This window comes from Urocitellus parryii, chromosome 13, assembly GCF_045843805.1.
Source record: "Urocitellus parryii isolate mUroPar1 chromosome 13, mUroPar1.hap1, whole genome shotgun sequence".
NCBI lineage: Eukaryota > Metazoa > Chordata > Mammalia > Rodentia > Sciuridae > Urocitellus > Urocitellus parryii.
In genome coordinates, this window is record NC_135543.1 from 38,316,792 (window position 1) to 38,340,317 (window position 23,526).

Consider the following 23,526-nt stretch of genomic DNA (forward strand, 5'->3'; position numbering starts at 1 on the left):
GCTTTTTGTGGTCTCATTTGCAATTCTCACTTTGCTGAGAGCATTTATATCCATCTGCAACTGTAAAGATCCTCTGAGTTTTAAAAAAATCAACTATATTCATTTCATGTGAAATTCTCACTACTTTTTTTGAAATGCTAATCTCCTACGTTCTAAGAACCCAGCTTAGCAAGGTGTGTAAAGGTAGCAAAGCAGGTAGTTTAGATTTCTGTCAGTCTTCCAAGAAAAACCTACAAGTAAACTGGAATACAACACAGAGAGATTATACAGTAACATGCTTTTGCAAACTAGGATTTAAAGACCTGGAAACCTTATTATTTTTTTTCAGCCAAAATGTAAATGGATAAATTCCTATGTTTTTATGTTCATGAATTGTGAAATGTTTCTCAACAGAATACATTTTTAAAAATACACACATAAAATTGCATTCCTGAATAGTCCTCTGAAAGTCACTCATTTAAGAACACTTGGCTAAAGTAGATACTTTTAAAACTAAAAATTATTTCTGTTTAGTAAACCCATTTCCTCTGTACATGTACTTCTGTCTTCAAGAAGTCAGGAGTACACCTGTAATCCCAGCAGGAAGATCGTGAGTTCAAAGCCAGCCTCAGCAATGGTGAGGTGCTAAGCAACTCAGTGAGACCCTGTCTCTAAATAAAATATAAAATAGGGCTGGGGATGTGGCTCAGTGGTCAAGTGCCATTGAATTCAATCCCTGATACCTCTCCCCCACCCCCCGAAAAATGAAGTCAGGAGTATTAGGTAGCTACTCTCATCTATTAAATTGAATTCCATTTACTCAGTCTACTATGTATCTGGGTACAAGGACAAAAGTTAATGTGGCACAAACAGTTCACAGAAGTAGGGAAATTAATACAAAGTGATTAACTGTAATAAAATATAGTGATCGCAGTACAGATATAGCACAGTCTTGAAGTATGAGTGCCATACCTAGTGACTGTTTTACTTAAAAAAAGTTGAAAATGTCAGTCTTTACATATTTCATTACATATAAATACACATGCACAGTATTTACTACCAACCAATTAAACAAATGTATTCTTCTAAATGCCACTTTTATTCTTGTACTTTCCTGATAGGTTAAAATGTCATATTGATACACAAGGATAAAATCTCCATCCTCTGTTACCACCACTATCCAAATTAGTGTGTGGCAGACACCAAAAAGAAAACACCCATGGAGTGAATGGCACAATCTACGTCTCACCATTCTCCTCTGTTATCTTAGATTTTCATGAAGCATTTTAAGTTGTAGGGGAAAAAAAGAGCAATCATCCAATATTTCCTATTTTTAATTCTTTTGACACACTTCTATTTCCAAACCACAACGTCAGAAGAAAAATGTGGAAAGAATAGAGGGCTAAGGAAGGGAAGGTGGTGTCTTCAGGAGGGAAGAGTGGTAATATTCAGTTGAGATGGCTGAATGGTTCGAACCTGACAGAGGGGAGAAAATGGTAGAAAAGTGGAAACAGGAAAGAGAAACAAATGAGAAACTGAAGAAACAGGAAGAGGAAACGCAGACATAGAAACCACGATGAATTTGGTAACTAGCTGTGCTGATAGATTTCTTTTTGCCTTCATTTTGTTCTACCTGAGGCTAGTAGATAGAATAAATCCTATGGTTGGGGTCCCTGAGGACATATCATTGCAGAGCTGTATTTCCAGAGTTGTTGGATATTTGACTTACCTTATTTTAAGCATGTGTGTGAGTGTGTGTATGTGTGTGTGTGTTTAAATTCCTGGAGCAACCTGGAATATGTAGTTATTTATCCACTTAACCATTTTAAGAAAGAGTGCCCTTATTCGCCATATAGACTTATATATCCTCAAAATATTAACTCTTATTTTCTCCCTTCTTAATTTTTAATTCTAATTGCTTGTTGGTTCTTTATGTGTTGAATTATGAAATATCTATCATTCTGTTTCCATTTTCTCCACTCAGTGCTACATTTTAAAGATGGCTCAGTGTTGCAATAATGTTCATCTACTCCATTTCTTCTAATCACTTGGTGCAGTCTTTCATGGTGGGTGATTACTACATTTTACTTCACCATTCTGCAAATGAATGAACACCTATGTTGCCTGCAAAATTAAACCTCAGCTTGGCAAAATAAATTTAATTCAGAACTCCGAAAATAGAAGTTGCAGAGTAGAAAAATGAGCACCTCTCTTGTTTTTCTGGAATGAACCATCTACATGAAACCTGCTTAACTAAAGAAGGCAGGGGTGGGGTAGGTGCATTTGCATATGATTGTTAGTATCTTAACCATTCTGACAACTCTCTGCAAAGTATTGAATCCATTTCAAGAATACCTAAAAGCTCATGAACAATATCTCATTATTTTTTAGGAGGGGCATCTTTGAAGTTATTATTGATTGGTCATGTCTCCTTAGTATTTGCTATACTGGTACGAAAAAATAAAGATAATGCTTTCCAGCAGTCTTCCTCATGTTATGGGGGCAGGGTGGGGGGAAGAAAAAGGCTTAAGTATGACCCAAATAAATCTTGAATAAGAGGTCAAGTTGAAACTCTATTGTGCGACACACTAATAATTTAACTAGATTCTAGAACTGGGGTAAGCCAATTTTTTCTGTAAAGAGTTAGATAGTACATATTTTAGGCTTTGGGTTTTTTTTTTTCATACTGGGATTAAGTTATTTTGGAGAGTGAATACATCCCAAAATGAGTATCACTTGAAAATTACCTTAGATATTTAAATCATACTTAAACTTGAGCTATATTGAAAAGCTCAGAATGCGCCCCAATATGAACAACAACATCAGGTGTGTAGAGATGCTCATGATCTCTTCTTTCTAGTAAATCTACTTAAAAATTTTTATCCCTGAAGGACTTATACCAAATTGTTAATGTGAACTTTGGAGATAAAATTGACACTGTTTGGGAAGAGGAGCTGAAATTCTCTTCTTCATGTACCTCTTTGTGTATTCTGCATATAAGATAATCAGCATTTACTATTTTATAACAAATGGATTTTTTATACAAAATATTTAAATTCTGGTATAACATGAATGTGACAATGAACTATTTTAAATTTTTTGAAATAATCATTTCCTACAAATAAATGGTGGGATCAGGGTACCTGACCACATCAATCGCAAGTTGAAAAATATCAAGTATTTTAAGTTTTCAAATATTGTCCATTGTGTCATAATATATATATGTACACCAGGAACCACTTAGGCCAGTTTTTCTCTCCTTCGTAATGAAGTTTCTGGGTATTGTTCTTCCAGTTTCTGCATTTATGTAGTACATTATTACTTTATGATAAAGTTAGTTGATAATTCCTTAACTCTTTTTGCTGATGACCTTTTAAAGCTGCATAATTAGAATAAGTTGTGGTTATTGTATTGGAATCTGTATCCCATGGGCCAACAAGGCAGCACATTAATTCTCTGCATCACCCACTCCCTGTGCAGTGCCATCAGCACAAAGATATTATTCTTTGTAATTACATAAAGAAAGGGTCTATTTAGTGTTAACTGACCTTTCTGTGACTGATCAGCCTTTTCCACCAGTGAAGTAGAAATGTATATCATTAAAATGTGAGTAAATAGGAAACCTTTCTAAATCTCAGACTATTCAAATCGGGAGGTGCACATGAGAAGGAAATGGTTTTCAGGCTTTCAGCTGGTATCATTAAAAGACTAAAACACTTAAAAATATCAAGTATAGATGATTTGAAATATAATTAAATTAGAAAAATGCATGGAAATACTCAACAAGGGAATAATGTATAGACATGTCGCTGTTTCACACTTTCAAAAAATATCAGAGGAAAACATGGTTAAACCTAAGCATATGTTCAGGATTAAAATGTTAAGTTTATTTTATAAGTTAAAATAAAGTTAAATAAATCATTACTGTTAATATTAGATACTGAGGATGTACCATGTTTTAGAGATAGAATATTCTAAGACATACTTTATGCAAATCATATACTTTAAAATGAAAAAAATTCATTAGGGATATGGTTTAGGTGACACTAGTTTTGCTCTTTTTCTTATTACATAATTTTTTTCTGTAATTAGCTATACAAAAATGTTTGATTATAAAATTATAAAAGAAAGATGAACCAAAAAGTAATCTAATAGCTAATATAAGAGACACTTTAATCTAGAGTTTCCCTAAAGTTGTCGTAGGAGGCATATTATAGTCATCCTGCAGGTAAATGTTCCCCTTTTTTAAGCACACATTCATTTTAATATTTAATAGACATCTATATTTCTAGGCCAAGTTTTCCCTGCTGAGACCACATTCAGAGCTCTGTATGTGAAACATCTTCAGAAACCTGCTCAAAAGCTTACTCTTCCTTCAAACTTTGCTCATCACTTTGACTGGAACTGATCTGGAACTCATGGAACTACTCTTGTTTTCCCACTGTCTTTTGTCCTTCATAGTGCATAATGTATTCTGATATGGTCAACTTTGTAAGTGCCTCAATTCCCTTAGCTGACTGCAAACTCCTTCTGCCCTGAAGCTGTGCTTCCCCCACCCCCACCATGTGGTATCCATTCTTCCTGGTCAGAGACAAAAATAATGAGCAAAAAGGGTTAATACAAGGTATTCATAAATTTCCAAAGACACTCTTCTGAGTTCTGAAAGGCAATGACAGAGTTCATTAGGAAATTCTGCACATAAATCACAGCAGTAGCTACATCTGCAATCCAGCCAGGGAACTAAGATAAGGAGTTCTGTGTGTGCTTACATATGGGTGCTGGTGCTGGGCTGGAGCAGTTAAAGACAGTATTCCTCTGGGCTCTGGCAGGGACTGGTTTCCTGATCAGATGGCTTGGGGTAGGCTTTCATCAAGCAGTGTCAGAAAAAGTGCTCCTTGGCCTCCATAGTATCCCCCAGTGTTGTGCATATACCAGTTGCTCAGTAAGAATTTTTGAATTAATGAGTGAATAGGAAGTGTTTTGTCAAATGTGATGATACTCAGAGATTGAGGCATGTAACAACCTTGATGCAGAGGACTGATTTGTTCATTTACAAATCAAGAATGTTCTTTCAACACTAATTATCGGAGAACTTGAGTTGGACAAGAGACTTGTTTCCATGGCAGCACAGACAAGGAAGTGGGTCCTGGGAGAGTTAGAATAGTTATTTGCTCCTCTGAGGCTTCAGGGTATCGACATATCATTCTTACAGACTTGCTCCTTTGGAACACTGGGAGAAGTCTTGCTTTTGATAGTAATTGGCATATAGATTTTAAGGGAGCAGCAATGGATAAAGCCTGTATGCACACAGTAGGTGATGCATTTGATGAAGTATATGTATCTGCCATATTGTTAGAGAATTAGTCTGTATTTTGAATATTGTGTGTTCCTCAAACTAATGCCCACGAATTGAGGGGGCTGCTCTTGAAACAAGTGCTCACAAAGAGACTTGGAGACCCCCTGTCTCTATTCTAAAATCTCACTTGCATGCACTGTGAATCAGTCTTAGTACCAACGCTTGCTTTAATGACATCAAACTTCATTGCATGCAAGACTACCAGTACAATGCTCCAGGCTGACAGAGCTGTGCCAAAGGCGTATGTGAGGACTTGCAGATTTAATGGTATGGGATCAATAGTGTGAGCATGTGTATAGGATGAATGCCACTGAAACATCGGCCCTGGGAATTGAGCATTAGTTACAATGTTAGTTACAAGGGATACTAAATGTGCAGGTACTTTTCTTTGTCTACACCGTCATACTTTCAAGTCAAGATATAGCAGAATATACCATCTGCCAAAGTTTAACTCACAAGTTAGGTAGTAATCAACAGATGGTCAAATAACAATCTAATAATCCTAAAGGGGACAAGAAAACATTTGACTCTTAACTCCTCCAAATTTCCTCAAATACATACAGGCTCATGCAGTAAGGCAGCTCTGATCCCTGAACAGTAAAATGACTGTTCTAAGATTCGAGTCATGGATTATTTCTTCTATGAAGACTTTTCTGTTCCTGCTTCCCCACCCTATAGAATCGATTCCAATGCACCTCAGATAGATTTGTGTACACTTCTCCCTCCCCCTTCTTTGGCCTGTAATCCCCGGCGAACAAGATCATATCTTATCCATTTTAATCCCCACACTAGCTGTAGAGCTAGACCCATAGAGGAAACTTACTAAGGGTTTGCTCAACACATGGTTGAATGAACAAATAAATAAATGAATGAAAAGCTAGATGGGGGGATGCTCTGGAGTAAAATTAATCAATAAATACTAGCAATACAACTTTTGTTTTCTGGACGTTCTGGCAGGAAGTCAATTCTTTCCAGCCATGGGACTGAAGCAAGTGTGGGGCAGTTTGTATAAGAATACAGACGTGGCATTCACAGCCAGCAGAGCCCCGGAGAGAGGCAAGAAAGCAAGGAGCTATCTGTAGTAAACTATTAATAACCAAGAATCAAGAGATGACAGACAGATCATCAGAAATGATCAGCAGAGATAGCGGCAGATAATTACATCAGGACTGCATCAGACAATGACAACTCTCTTGAAACACATAATTGAAAGAAGTACCTGGCCCCTTTGGTGAAATGGCTGCAGATGCCTATATTAAGAATAACTAAAAGCCATTGATGACATGTTACCCCAACTTTAATCGTGGGCACCATGATAATTTTATTAACAGTAAAGTACTATAGACAGCTCTGTGGATGTTCTGCATATATATGAACAGTGCAGATATTTTAATCATAAACACTTCTCTAGAATGTTTGAATCAAGAGTTTTTTCCTTATAATTATTTTTTAGCTGCTAGTTCTTCTTAAATTAAAAAAAAAGTGCAAATAGTGTTAGTATCTTCTCAGGGTAAATGATCCTGGCTGGACCTCCACCTGTCTCAATGGTAATATTACTGTGCTGCATTCAACCACAGTGCAGAGTTCTATAGGCCTCCACTTGGAAGGTCCGTGAACTTGGCCTTGCCAGTGAATACATCATGCCTAATCAGAACATGGAATAAGGAATAATGTAGATCAAAAAACTCAAGAGACTTATTATATATAATCAATATGCCCTCATGGACTGATAGTGAAGACTAGCTTCCAAGGGGCCAAAGTTCTAATTTCCTTTAACAGCCCATTTTATTTATGTCTTCAACCTATGTGTTATTTGGATTATTATTAAAAAGTTGCTTAATGGAACTGGACTCAAAGCAAGGCAATTCAATTATTTAGTTTGATTGATTGATGTCATTAGGCTTTATGAAGACAGCCTTGTTTCAGAATGCTGGCTCGTGTATGTCAAATAGTTAAGAGCCAATCTGCCTGGATGCAAAGCTTAGCTCCTCCACTTAGTAGCTGTGCAATCTTACACAAGATACCTGGTGTTTCAGTTGTTATCATCATATAACAAACACCTCAAAACTTCATTGTATAAAATGGCTACTCATGATACTCATGATTCTGTGTGTCAGAAATTTGAACATGGTACATTCGGGATGGATTGCCTTTATTTCACACTTTCTGGACCATCATCTGGAGAACTTGAAGACTAGGGTCTGGACTCCTCTTTAGATGATTCGTTCAGTCACAATGGATACTGTTGGCCAAGACTTGTGCTGGGGAATCCTTACTGGCTCATCTGCTTCCTGGCCCCTCCATGGGGCATGGGCTCCTAACAACATGGTGGTTGGATCCAAGGGTGAATGGTGCTAAAGAGAGGGCCAGTCAGAAACTATACTTTTTGATAAACTAGCCCAAAAGGCACAGCATCATTTCTATCATAGTTGATAGAACTATGTTGCAGAGGTCACATGTCTACCAGAGGTCCAGAGAAGGAGAAAAAGACTTCGCCTTTTTAGAGAAAGTGACAAAGTTTTGGAAAATCATGTGGAACTGAAAATATTGCTGTGGATATTTTTGGAAAATCCAATTCACCTCACCTAATTCCTTTTTGCCTTGTCTTCCCTGACTATAAAATAGGGATAATAAAATTTCAGGTAATTGCTATCAGAATAAATTCAGTAATACTGCTTTCTTAGAGTAGTTCTTGGCTATAGTAAGCACTCCTTAATGGTAACTGCTACTCTGATTCTAATTCTTATTATCATTTTCTTATTGTCTTATATCATACCTCTAGTTAGAATGAAGATTTATTATCCTAGATAGTGTTTTTTTTCTCACTAAGGTGACTGTGTCAGTCTTAGTTCTTTTCCATTAAGTGTGGAATCCATGAGTTAACATTCAAGTTTGGCCTTCTTTTGAAGTTCTTGGCTATGTACCACAAGGTGAAATATACAATATGCTTCATATTTTTGCCCCAAAGAACCCAGTTCTCTGATGGAAATTTCTTATTTCCCACTTACCAGCGAAATGAAGCAGAGAGAAAAAAGAAAACAGTGGGAAAAATAAACTGAAAATGGAAAAACCAGAGGAAATGTCTGAGGTGAAATCCAAAGCTTAACGAATAAGAAAAGTCAAGTGAAAAAAAAAATAACAGAGAAACACTATGTGGATATTTTGAGTCTCAGTCTGGCCTCTTTTTCCCGTTAACTGACAGGGAAGGAAGTTGACTATTTCTTTAGCAATGGTTCTTCAACCCTTTGATATCAGAGGCTGAGCATGTATCCCAAAAGTGCTAGCTATAGTTTTAAAGGCTTCATGTACCTTGTGAAAATCACTGAGTTACTGCAAATAAATAACTGGTTAAGCCTGGATGCTGTGGTATATTGTTAGAGTAATTTTCAGTGGATGAACATGCTGTGTGAATTATCTTTATGTATTTAAGATCTTAACTTCTCAGTAGTGTAGTATCAAATAATGTCAATAACTGTGTTCTTTATAATAGGTGATTTTTAAAAATTACTAATAGGCTATTTCATTGGTGGTGGCAAATAAAATGTGTGGTTTAAACATGCAAAATATATGCATGTCCTAACTGGTATGTGTAATCATTCATTTCCTAACTTGCTGAAAAGCCAAACACCTACTCACTGCAGCTGTGCTGTGTGTGACGCATTTTAGGGATGAGCAAAATGATGGTCTCAGCACTTATGGGACTCACAATCTAGCTTTTGTTCACCTCTATATAAACTTAATTTTTATTTCCTAATAAAAAAGGGATATAAGAAGTTGTCACATCCTCTAAACACTGAGGTTTAACAAATGACTTGAGATAATAGAGAACAAATCCACATCAAGCTAAGTATTTTCCTAACTAAATTCTAAATGATATGGAAACTATTGAGAGAGATTTGGCATGCCTGTTTTCTTTATCAAGATATATTCTAAGGGCTGAGGTTGTGGCTCAGTGGTAGAGCATTTGCCTTAGCACATGTGAAGCATTGGGTTTGCTCCTCAGCACCACATTAAAAAAAAAAAGAATAAATAAAGTTATTTTTTAAAAAAGACATATTCCAAATATCTTAACATCATTAATAACATGAATTGAATAAATAGCAATAAATTTTGCTTTGAGAAAGTGCTATATTTAGAATTTTTTGGATAAATTTAATAAGTATGGAAAACAAAAAGTATAACAGATTCAGAATTTTATCATCTAATTAGTATTTGTGTAACTTTTACATAAAAATCTCTTCCATAAGAACAAACTCCTTGAGGCACATTATTGTGTCTGAGAATCTGGCATACAGTTGTTACTAAATTAAAATCATATTCAAAGCTTTTATTATTTAAAAGTAACTGAACAATTTAATGAATGAATAAATAAACAAAATGAAATTGTAAATCAACTCAATGCAGTTATTTTAACTTACAGAGATTGTAATCAAAGTTTTCATTAATATTTTTAGATCCAAAAATATACTTTTCAAATTCATATTCAACCAAGACCTTAATGTGAAATATTTAAGTTTTTTTTATTTTTAAATGTTACATATTTTTATTCTTTTTAGATATATGTGACAGTAGAATGTATTTTGACATAATACATACATAGAGTATAACTTATTCTAATTAGGATCTCATTCTTGTGGTTGAACATGATGTGGAGTTACACTGGTTGTTTGTTTATATGTGAAAAAAGAAAATTATGTCTGATTCATTCTACTGTCTTTCCTATTCCCATCCTTCCTCCCTTCCCTTCACTCCCCTTTGTCTAATCCAATGAACTTCTATTCCCCACCCCCATTGTGTGCTAGCATGCACATATCAGAGAGAACTTGAAAGATTTTACTAATAAATTCAGCTGGCTTTGATGAATTTAAAGGCTTAAAAATCATCTTATTCTCTTTTTATTCTTTGTTTTTGTTTTTACTTGTTATATTCCTGACCTACACTTTTGTACTCATATTAATTACCTTTTGCTGCTTTCCTTTTACAAGTTGTTCAACTTCAGTAGTGGAGGCATTATTTCCCCCAGACATACTTCCACCAATAATTATCATTCCTTTTTTGTTTCATTTGCGTGTTATAATACTAATGGTTAAAATTACACAAGTCAGATTTATGAGATGAAACCATAGTAAAATATAGAAAAAACACTTGCAATGTCAGCTAAATACTATGATTTAAAATTTTAAAAACTTCATTGCATCTTTGAAGATCACTGACTTTCAGGAATAGGTAGTGAGTTGGTAAATCCTTCTATATGTTCATTACTGGGGAATGATAATATAAAATATTGTGACCGATACAGCAGTGTTTTGATGATTTATTGGCAATTGGCATAACCACATAATTTAATATCATGGAGTCTGCTCTAATTATAGCATATAAAGTGGTAGGAATTGATGTCATTCAGAAATTTAAATATATGCATTTGGGAATAAAACTGCATATTGCATAGTGAGTAAGGCATAACTGAACAAATAATTCCTCATTAAATTTCACTAAATATGATAAATGACAATTCTCCAACTTTTACAACACTCTTTTCAAATTGAATGTTTATAGTAGCCATCTAGGACTTGAAAGAAAGGTAACTGAGAAACAAGATATGAACTGTCTTTATGTTAAATGCAACAAACCAGCCCCAAACTCGAAATGAGTCCCACTTCCACCTCCAGGTGAACATTATCAGTGTGTTATTGTTTCAGTATGAGTTGTCCTTCAAAAGTTCATGTGTAAGAAAATGCAAAAATGTTTCAAGGTGAAATGATTTGATTATGAGAGCTTTAACCTAATCTGTGAATTAATCCTCTGATATGGACTGAGTGGTAACTAAAGGCAGGTAAGGTATGGCTTGAGGAAGAAGATCATGGGGACTATGTTTTGGGGATTTATATTTTGTCCCTGGTAAGTAGAGTTTTCTCTCTGCTTCCTGGTTGCTATGTCCTGAGCAGCTTCCCTCCGCTATGCTCTTCTGCCATGATGTTCTGCCCACCTTGGTTCCAGAGGTATGGAGTTGAACCTCTGATATCATGAGCCAAAATAAACTTTTCCTCCTCAAAGTTGTTCACAGCAATGCAAAAGCTGACTCAGTGTTTCAAGTCAGTAACTTGAGGATTAGATTTCAATATTAGTGTTATGGTATAAAAATGTTATCCAGCCATTTTTTAAAAAGTGCCTCCACCAAAGGAATATTTTCATAGAATATATACTCCTAACAAAAGATAATTCTATATGATTTTAGACAAGTTTGCTAGATAGGTTTTAAAGTTCTAAATTATTGTGCCAGAATTAGGACAAGGGCATATTAAATGATTCTCAGTTCATCATTTTGTCTTTTTGAAGAACACCTATGACATAGTATTAATCTCTGGGGATCAATATGGATACAGGCTTTCATGAGAAATATGTTTACTGACCTTAATAAATCTTCAGGTGTATAAATACAGAAATATTTGTAAGGCAATTTTCTGCTAAATTAGATTTTTCCTATGTACATTCTTATACCACATATATTTTTTTAACAACTTATACTAAAGGTTTGATGTGATGGCAATTTTCACAAAGAAACATTTCTAATTGCTTCATAAGAGTTATTTTTGTATCTAGTAATTTAATAATCATTATCATTATCATGATTTATATGCATTTATGGGTTTTATAAACTTTTTGCTGCTATGAATAGTATTGTAATGAGTAAAGATTTTAAAAATTTTTAGAAGAGAATCCCATAAGAGGTACACCTGAATTAACAGGTTTGAAAATATCCAAGTCTGTTGATACATTTTGTATTTTTTAAAGAAAATTTTCTGTGCAAGAAATATAAGGAGTCATCAACTAAACTGAATTCATGCATCCAACATAAAATTACAGATTGTCCCTTAGTTTGCTTTTGGGTAATGATGCAAAATTATTTTCTAAAGTGTTTGCATTAGGTTTGACAAATATTTATTTTGTCATGGAGGGTGGTATAAAGTTCTCAACTTCTCACAAAGTCATATATATATATATATATATATTATATATTATAACCTTTTACATAGCTAAAAAATAATAATAAATAGTGGCTCTGGGTACTTCTAAATGTCGACTTCCCCATGCTTTAATTCTTTCCTCCTGTTTTGAATGCTTTTTATGAGTGCCAGCACTCAAAACCTCTTAGGGGTCAAATTCTAAGCAAAGTGTCTTCTAGTGGTTTGAGCACAGGGTCAGAGGAAAGGAAAAGGGGCTGGGAAATTGGAAAACAACTATTGGGATTCTGAAAAGACCCTCCCAAGATACTCCTTCCAGGAGGAGTGATGGAGGGAAGCCCAGGGAGCAAAAGGTGGACAAACTCTGATAAATCATATATCAATGCTAAAAAATTAATCTGCATTGAGAAAGGAAATTATTAAATTGAAAATGGGTATAGATGTCAGGGGAAACAATTTTTTGGTTATTTTGTTACTTTTCTATACTATATATTAGAACACTTTTAAGTAATTCTAAAGATGGAAAAAAATAAACAAACAAATGGTCTTAATTTTATCTTCTAGAAATTGCAAGATAATTCCCTGGAAGAAAATCTACGTTTAGCTCAAGAATATCAAAAACTACTGGAAATTTTCTTAGCCGAAAAGGACAAATTCTTCAATATATATAGCAGAAAGCTATCAATTGATGCTTCTGTTAGAGATAAGAAAGAGGTATTTAAAAATTTTTTTAATCACTTATTTGACATGTTTATTACAAAAAGTAAAAATTGGTCAGTTTGGGGTCTTCATTGTTATGGTGGTCCTTGTGCCACAAAATGGCATGTTTTTATTTGTAAAATTTTATTTTATATTTATATCAAAACTTGAAATAGAATTTTGAAAGAATACTTGAGGCATGAAAAACTTTCTAGTTTCTACTCCACCATCCTATACTAATTTGCTTTTAGTTGCTGTGATCATTAATCCCAAATTCTTTTTTATTTTTTGGACTTCTATATATTATCGAATTCCTTAAATTTCAATTCTAATTGTAGGTGACTTTCCATGATTGGCCTCTAAGTCTTCCTTTTGATATATGTTTACTTGATAAAAGGATTAACTAGAAACTTTGGGGGGGAAAAGCTGACTCTCTGATAGCGATTGCTGGGAATTATAAAATATTCTAAAAATTTGTGAAAACTCTGTCATGGTGACAGCAGGAGAGTAAAACAGCTGCATTGTACAAGTGTTAATATATAGCTATTTCCTCCATGGTCTTCAGTTACTTAGTGGCAAGATGTAGTTATTTTCTTTCAATCTTTGCCCCCCCCCCCAGGATTCGAATTTTAAAAAATAGAGGCATGATTTTTTTTTAATAATTTACCTATGTACAACAACCAGTACACTGTGTCTTTTCTCCTGTGGGTATTGCCCATGCTGCTGCACTATAAATTATAGTTTAGAATTCTGGTGCTACACCTACCTCTTATTCTTGTGAATACTGGGAGAGCAGAAAGATGAAATTTGAACATAGACTCCCCCATCATGAACTCAGTGATTTTGGTGAGTTACTGAACCTTTCCAACCTCAGTTTTCTCATGTGTAAAAATTTACCTAAACAAGCAATTGTTCAGGAATTAAAAAAAAAAATGACACCCATAGTAAGTTAGTTGGAAAATAAAAGGACGCTGTGTGGCTGTAAGTGACTGTGGCATTCATCTGGTATGCTGCTTGTAGCTGCTTGTAAACTCCCCTCTGTTTCTCATCCATCTGCTCAGATGAGAGTCAAAGCTTCTGGCCTATACATGGGGAAAAAAAAGGGTGTATTTTTTCTCTTACAAATTTGTGTTGAAACAGTAGGAGATGAAGGTAGATCAAGAAGTAAATGTGTTCAGAAAAGAATGAAGAAAACAACTCTCTGTCCAAATCTTATTGTCCTCAAACCATGGTGCAGGGTTCAAAGACAAAAGTATCTCTGCATCCATGGGGAATATATCCAGTCATTTCAAGCATTTAACATTATTATTGCAGTTAAACACGTTCTATGCATTCCTGGTCATTGGGGAAGAAAAATGATCAATTTCTATCTCTTATTTTCTTTTCCAATCCAGGGGAAGACAAAAACAAATTGTATGAACTTTTGTTTCTAGTTTACATAGAATCCTTTGATGGCCAATGACAAACATATTAGATTTCTGAATAAATAGTGAAGAGTCATGCCTTTTCCTGGCATTCTATTGCCATAGTTAGGACAAAATTGTCATGACCACATTTTTTTTTAAAGTAAAGCAAATCTTGACAAGGAATGAGACCTTGGCATGAGCAGACAATGGAGAATGTTAGGAGATCGGGTTTATGTTTGTGATCCCTCAGACGAATCCCTTTCAGCACACCTGTTTCAGGGAAACTTTCAAAGATTTATTTGGACTTCCAATCATTTTTCATTTCCATCCTTCAGCGATGGAGGTCATTAAGTGCAGGCTGCCCTTGTCAGTGTCATGTAGGATCAATTTGCTGCAATGGACAGAGAGGCCTTATTGATGCTGTTAAATCTGTCAGTGAGAAATCGTATGTCATTAGCGTCTAATGCACTGCTTACAGGACGGAATTTGGCCATCAAAAAGGAGAAAACCCTTTAATATTTTCGTCCATTTTTTTTTTTGATATTGCAGCATTTCCTGTGGATGTAGGTTTAGTCCTCTGGCCAGTTTATTTTGGGGGTACACAAAAGCATTGTTCAACCACTGATTCCCTTGTTGAATTCCTTTGTCAGATAAAATGGATCTTTGTGAATTTTGTGTGCATTTTTCCTATTTTACATTGATTTCATTGCTTCCTAACCTGAATCCTTCTTTTTGTGATAAATAATTATGTTGTAATTATTGTACTTCTGAGGGAATATTTCTCTCTCTACAAAAATCACACATTTCTATACTTCTTTGTATTATTAGGCTAAGAGTAGCAACGAAAGCATGATGGAAGAGTAAAACAAATTAAAAATAATGTCCCTTTCCTTACTACACTTCTACATGCAGATGTTTCAAATGTGAGAATGCTATAATATTATTCTCGGTGATAGTACTGTGTTTGCTTTATTTGTGTGTTTCTTGATACTATCCTGTACTTTTAAAATTTGCAGCAATTGATATTTTCCCCTTTAAAAATCAGAAACAGGCAAAAGCAATTATGTAAAACTCCTATTTGCCCTGTTCATGGGTAACGATAGAAGAGAATCCAATCTAAAACTTCTCAAATGTCAAAATTACAAATAACACCAGAAATGAATGAAGGAAAGAGTCTGAAAAACAGGTTTTACTTCTGTATGAATATAGACATTTTTATTATTTTAATAAGGTGCTTTAAAATATATTTTTTATATTTTCCTTTAAAAATATCCATGAATATTTTGATGAAATCATCATGTATTTGTTTGAAATGTCACCTGAAATTCTTCAGCCCGCAAAGAAAGATAAGTTAAGCCAGCATGCAAATGTCGATGTGGTCTGTTGGCTGAAAACCAGATCTCTTTCCAAACTGGTTAAAAACATTTTAAAATTTTTTCATAAACTATTTATAGAGTTTAACTCTTGCATACTTTAAATCCCAGTGTTTTTAAACGAAGGGAATAAAAATGATCACAGAGTCAGCCAGCATTTTATAAGCATGTATGTGGACCAGGTATTTATATTGTAAAATTTGCAAACATTGTTCCCTTTAATAATCCTGAAAAAAATTTTCAGAGCAAAGGAAACAATAATTGTTATTATCATCCTCATCCCCTATGTAAGATGTGTAACTGAGATTGAATGTCTCATAAGATCATCCAAACAGAGAGAGATTGCATTGGGAATGCAACTCAAGTTTTTCTTACATCCAAGCCATTTCCTAATCCCAATACTACCTCTTTACAGTAATGTCAATTAAACATTCTGATACATGTCTCATCATATTTTATAAAACTTTTCAGAACCCACATAAATTATACAATATGTATAATTTATCCAGTGTCCATCTGAAAAAATGATTGTTTGATCCACTAAGTATTTCCCCAATTATATCTCATTGGAGCCACTTTTTTCAGTGACACTTTTCAGAAGAAAGGATAATCTATTTAAGAAGAAATTTGATTCATACAGGGATTTTAGATAGGTTTCATAACTCTCAAATGTAAAACCTATGAACTAGAAGCATCGTTAGAAATGTTGCCTTTTGATGCCCTCTCTCATCACTTCTATTCAACATAGTCCTTGAAACTCTAGCCAGAACAATTAGACAGGAGAAAGAAATTAAAGGGATGAGAATAGGAAAAGAAGAGCTCAAACTATCTCTGTTTGCCAACAACATGATTCTATATTTAGAAGACCCAAAAAACTATACCAGAAAACTTCTAGAACTCATAAATTAATTCAGCAAATAGCAGGCTATAAAATTAACAACTATAAATCAATTGCATTCCTATACATCTATGATGAATGAACTGAAAGATAAACTAGGAAAACTATTTCATTCACAGTAGCCTTGAAAAAAAATTGGGAATGAATATAACAAAAGAGGTGAAAGATCTCTACAGAGAAAACTATAGAACGCTAAAGAAGGAAAGAAGACCTTAAAATATTGAAAGATCTCCCATGTTTTTTTGGATAGGCAGAATTAATATTGTCAAAATGGTCACACAGCCAAAAGTGCCTTACAAATTTAATGCAATTCCTAATAAAATTCTACTGATGTTCTTCATAGAAATAGAAAAGGTTGTCATGAGATCAATTTGAAAAAACAAGAGGCCCAGAATAGCCTTAGCAATCCTCACCAGGAAAAGAGAAGCAGGAGGCATCACAATATCGGACCTTAAATTATACTACAGAGCTATAGTAGCAAAAACAGTGTGGTATTGGTACCACAGACATAAAGACCAATGATGCAGAATAGAAGACATAGAGGCAAACCCACATAAAATACAGTTATCTCATACTAAACAAAGACACAATAACATATATTGGAGAAGAGATAGCCTCTTCAACAAATGCTGCTTCAAAAACTGGAAATCCATATGTAGCAAAATGCAATTAGATCCCTCTTTATCACCCTACACAAAACTCAAAGTAGATCAAAGACCTAGGCATTAGACCAGAGAACCTGTACCTACTAGAATAAGTGGGTCCAAATCTCCATTATATCAGCTTAGGAACTAATTTCCTCAACAAGACTCCTAAAGTGTAAGAAGTAATATCAAGAATTAATAAATGGGATGGTATCAAACTAAAAAGCTTCTTCACAGCAAATGAAACAATAAAGAACATGAAGAGAGAGCCTACAGAATGAGAGAAAAATCTTTTGCCACCTGCACCTCAAATAGAGCATTAATCTCTAGGATATCTAAAGAATTCAAAAAATGTAACATCACAAAAAGAAATAACCCAAATCAATAAATGGGCAAAGGAACTGAGCAGACACTTCACAGAAGAAATACAAATGGTCAACAAATATATGAAAAAAATGTTCCACATTACTAGCAATTAGAGAAATGCAAATTAAAACTATACTGAGATTCCACCTTACTGAAATCAGAATTGCAATTATTAAGAATACAAGTAACAACAAATGTAAGTGAGGATGTGGGGGAAAAGGTACACTCAGACATTGCTGGTGGGACTGCGAAGTAGTGCAGCTATTCTGGAAAGCAGTATGGAGAATGGAATGGAACCACCATTTGACCCAGTTATCCCACTCCTTGGCATATACCGAAAGGACTTAAAAGCAGCATACTACAGTGATGTGGCCACATCAATGTTTATAGCAGCTCAATTCACGATAGCTCAACGATGGAACCAACCTAGTGCCCTTCAGCACATGAATGGATAAAGAAACTGTGGTAGATATACACAATGGAATATTTGTCAGCCATAAAAAAATGAAATTATGGCATTTGCCAGTAAATGGATGGAACTGTAGACTATTATGTTAAAGGAAGGAAATAATCCAATCTCAACAAACCAAAGTCCGAATATGCTCTCTGATATGCAGATGCTAACACACATTAAGGGGAGTGGGGAGGGAGGTTCAGTGGATTAGACAAAGGGAAATGAAGGAAAAGGAGGGAGGGTGGAAGGGAATAGGAAAGACAGTAGAATGAATTGGACATAACTTTAGTGTGTTCATAAGTGAATACACAACCAGTGTAACTCCACATTGTGTACAACAACAAGAATGAGATGTTATACTCCATGTATAATATGCCAAAATACACTCTACTGTCATGTCTATTTAAAAGGATCACATTTTAAAAAGAAATGTTGCCTTCCTTTATAAAAAAACAACTTTATGGTTGAGGAACTTGGGAAGGAGCAGAGTGCCTTGGTGATTTACCACATATGCAGTTAAGTGGAAGTAAAGTTAGTCTAGGACAGAGTTGTTTTAACTAAGTTTCAAATACTTTCTCCATCAGAATATAGATGGACATGTGCTATGATTTTTTTTTGATAGTGTCAGTGAACACATAGCTGGATGTAATCAGAGTAACTGTCATGGGTGTGCTTGGGTAGGAACACCATCATTAAGTGATGTGGGCTTGTGAAGGAATTACACAGGGACATGAGTCTGAGGACTGTCTGTAGTGAAGTGTGCCAGGCTCTGGGGGGACACTTCCTGGCATCACAGAATTCAGACATTATACATTTATTCATTTATTGATTCACTGAGTTATTTAAAATAAATTATTAATCACCTATTACACTGCATAGGAATGTGCTACCTCATCTCAGACTCCATGTGTAAGCTGTCACCCCACAGTCTAGGGGATCCCTTCCTAGAATGTAGCATGAAAGCAGAGCTCTGAAGCATTGTCTCTTCACCCCACCCAGGAAAGAACAATTTTGTTATTTAATCTATGACACTGCTAGTTATCGGTGACGAGTCCTGCTTCCTCACATGTTGAAGTAGAACATTAGAGAAGCATGCTGAGGCAAGCATATACAGCAGGGTTTATTTAAAAAGATGCAATACAGACTTCTCTCAGGAGGGAGAAGGGGTCCAAAGCTGGCATCCTGGATTCCAAGAAGTGAGAGTGTTCTGCCTCATTGATACATCATAGATTTTCTTTGTTCTCTTGCTTTCTTCTTTGTTCTCTTGCTTTCTTCTCCCTTATCTATCTCCTTCCTGCTTTAGTAACTAGACCCAGGAGATGCTTTGTGGGATGGCTAAAAGGTGAGAAACAGGTGGGCTGGAGGGGCCAAGGTGGAGTGATCTGGGCAGGAAGGGGGCCCAGGTTGCATTAATTAACAATTTTACAACTCCCTGTAGGAGGGGGCAATCCCTGGGACAGGTTACCTTAGCAACAGATTGGAGCAGGGTCAGGGTATCCTGATAAAGAGTGGAGGAAGGGCTGTGAAGGCATTAACATTTAATTCCCAGACCCAAACTGGCCTCCTTTCTCTCCATCCGACCAGCATCACCTATCTATACTAACTGCTGGTCTTTAATTCTGGCTTCATCTACACTGCCTGATCTTATTGGGTGAAATTTCCACCTTAAACTCTTAAAAACTCCTACCTATAAATTGACTTAGCTTTTTTCTTGCCTCTTTCATCAGTTTTCAAACATGATTTCTTCCGCTTTTTTCTTACCTCTTTCATCAGTTTTCAAACATGATTTCTTCCAACACTCACTTTAAATTGATTTGGTGAGGAGTTAGTCTATTCTAGCAATAAACAAAATTATTTTCCTAGAGAAATATGAAAGTTGTTTTATTTCTCCTTTTTTTGTGTTTCCTATTGTTATCTTGCATATATTAAAATTGTGCTTTCAGTGGTGATTTCTGTAGACCTGTTTCAGTACATGTAGACAAAAATTCATTCCTTTTCTACAAAATATACTTTAATAGTTCTTGCCTAAAACAGCTATTTGAAGACCCTGTCAGAATCTCTACCTGTTTCTTAGAAGACAGGCCTGTGTGTGCACATATATACTGCTTTGCTCTCTGTTTCTTAAAACATGCACACCCACGCACACTCATACACATTTTTTTTCTAAAGCAATTCCCATACTTCATACCCGAGAAGCTTCCATTGAATTCCTATTGTCCTCTTTCTCAGAAGAGCTCTTCAAGGAGCTTTTTTGTCTCAGGAGCCACACAAGGCAGACAGCTGATGGTCTATTGTTTGATCATAATGACTCTCCTTTCCATTGTCCACACATTCTGAGGGCAACCCTGAGAACTTGGAGTTTATTCCTGGCTAGTACGTTAGAGATGTAAACTTGGCTTAAATCAAACCAATTCCTCAGTGCAGCACCAGTTTGAAGTGAATTGCAGATTTATGGATCATTTATGCAACTTTGAAAGGATGTTCTGGTGGAGTTGCTTAGCATTGAGCAAATTTTTGATGTTAGAAACATCTTAACAGTGATTTATGGAATATGATGATGATATATCATCGGTATACTAAAGATATTCAAGGAAAAGAATTTATATATGTGTGTGTTTCATATATATATATATATATTTTATATACACGATATATATACATACATATATATATATATATCTTGTGGTCCTCCACAGAGGGTTATTTTGTCCCCCAAGAGAGACCTAGATATCTGACAACATTTGTAGGCATTTTTTGTTGCTCCTAGCATCTTGGGGCTAGAGACCAGGATGCTACTAAACATCCTAAAATGCATAGGATAGCTCACTCTGATGTGCCTGTGCACACATCCCAAGACTCTCAAGCCCAAAATGTTAACAAAGCTGAGATTAAGATGCTCTGATACACACACTCTGAGATAATATATATTTCATAAATAGGTAATATAAATGTAATATGAAACACTGCAAACTATACCATATCTATATCCTTAACAATTTAAACTGTAATTCCATATTAAAAATTCTGAGAAATTACATTTTAAGAAAATGTGTCAGCTCTTCTAATTTTAAATTTCGTTTTGTCCCTGAGAACTTTTCTTATTAGGAAATGTATTTACAACTCATTAGCATAGTATTTATTAGATTAAACATTGGAAAATATATTCTATGTAGACTAGGAGGAAATTTCAGGTCACAAATGGCACTTTCATAAAATTCTGCTGATTGCTTGTTTTATCTGTAAAGCCTAGAAAAACTAGAAATATTTCCTAATGGATAGGTTATGTTCTTTTGACTCCATTTGTAATCAGATGTTGAACTTTTAAAAGAATTCCACAGTAAACTCTGAAATGAAATAATATTGTTTTTATTATTCAAAATCCATTTTTAAATTCCAATGAAACAAATATTCAGTGCACACAACTGCTGTGATACATATTTTCTACTTACACTTGCCTGATGCTTGTATATTATAACTGCTTTTGTAATCATCTTTCCCCAAATCTACAAAGATCTATCTTATGAGCAATAAGTATTAATATGGAAAATGCATATTTAAATACTAAATATTTTGTTTAGTCATTATTTTTCCTTTAGAATTTAATTCTTATTGAAGATGGGGTAGAGTACCCATGGACAACCCTCTGCACTTCTGAAAGCATGAAATATTAATGTCTTCCCAGAGGGACTGTTTTAAGAAACATATATAGCAATAGTTAACATTTATAAAGCATATACTATGTCTAGTTGCTTTCTTAGCTATTTATATATTTTTATTTACTTTCCTCAACTACTTTATACATTTTAAATATAAACCACTTAGAACAGTTTTTCACAAAGTATATATTCTGCATGTAGAACATAGGGCTGCTAGTATTCATATTATGCTTTAGATAAATATATGCCCCTCATTTCTTGTATCAAATCTTGATGTGGCTATATGATAATAAAATGACCTTTTAGACCATGATAGATATTAAATAGTTGATGTAACCTAAGAATATGGGATGAATTATGAGTGGAGAGGACAGAGTGACATAATCATAAGCATCAAGTAAAACAGATAGGTGTAAAAAAATGAACTATGGTAAATACCAAAAGGCCAGGTAAATATGACAGGGGGCAAAGGAATAGAATTCATTTGTATGCACATATATTTGACCAGGCATGAAAGATAAAGTTAGCAATGGTAAAAGGACTAAATGGGGCATATTTTCACGACATGGAGTGCTATTCTAACCCATTTAAAAGATCACTTCTCTAACAAAACAATGGAAAAAGTCTTCAAATAGGTATTGCTTCTGTCTTGTCTTTATTGACTATTAAAAGAAATAGAAAGCAGTTTATTAATGAAAGGGAGGAAAACATCCATAATAACCAAATAAATATGAATTAAAACAACACAATAGCATGTATTCATCCAGTCTATTAGCAAAAGGTATTTCAATTATAAAACCTATTTTGGGGAAGAACTAAAATTTGCAGTTTTCCTGGTGGTGATACTCAATTTGAAATGGTCTCTATGGAGAAAAATTTGATGATATATAGTAAGAATCTTAATATTTATATATCCTTTTCTCTAGGGAATATTATAAAATGTGCACCAAGAGTGTTTGCAACAAAGATCTGATTGTAGAATAGGCAGTACAGGTTAATATGGAGCTGGACTACCGTGGTTTGAATCCTGCTCTGCTTCTTAATACGTGTGATTTAAGCAAGTCATTTACCTCTCTGAGCCTATGGTTTCTTATCTATAAAATAAGAATAATAATACCTGCTTCATACAATTCCACTAACAACTGAATTAACACATGTAAAGATCTCAGAAAAACAATTGGACATAGTGTTGCATATATTTTAATTATATTTTTTGTTATTCAATTAGATTATGCAACATATTCGACCAATTGGTTAGTATATATATAAAGAAAGGATGAGGCTCAAAATTGGTGTTAATTTCCCTATTTGTATACCAATTGTGACATAATCTCTACCATGACAATGAAATCATTATAGGAATGAACTTGATTACCTTTTATTAAGAAAGATTTTATGAAGTCCAGATATATTGTAAAATTGTCAATTTTTATGAATCATTACTGACTTTACTAAGACAACAGAATAGCTCAGTGAAATAATTTTTTTAACAACAAACATATAAACAATGCAATGATTAAAAAGATTTAGTTATTGTTTGTCTCTGGGAGGACAATTCATTTTTAGCTCACTGGGATGATTATTTGTATTTTCTAAGCATTCTTACCTGGTGAGTGTCTCTAATAACATAGTAAGTCCCACAATCACTTCAGTTGTACTCAGCTAACTAAAATTTTATCTGTCTCCAAATTACCAGAAAATGTATTTCACATAAAGTGAAATGTGCTCTAATT

The 23,526-nt window shown here is 34.5% G+C and overlaps 1 protein-coding gene across 1 annotated transcript in view; it reads left to right on the forward strand.

Moving 5' to 3' along the window:
• The window catches only part of Ccdc178 (coiled-coil domain containing 178), a 327,934-nt gene that overhangs the window by 219,700 nt on the left and 84,708 nt on the right, over positions 1-23,526 (forward strand). The window contains exon 17 of the mRNA XM_077792201.1: positions 12,862-13,011. Within this exon, the coding sequence (XP_077648327.1) occupies positions 12,862-13,011 (150 nt within the window). The remainder of the gene's footprint in view (positions 1-12,861; positions 13,012-23,526) is intronic.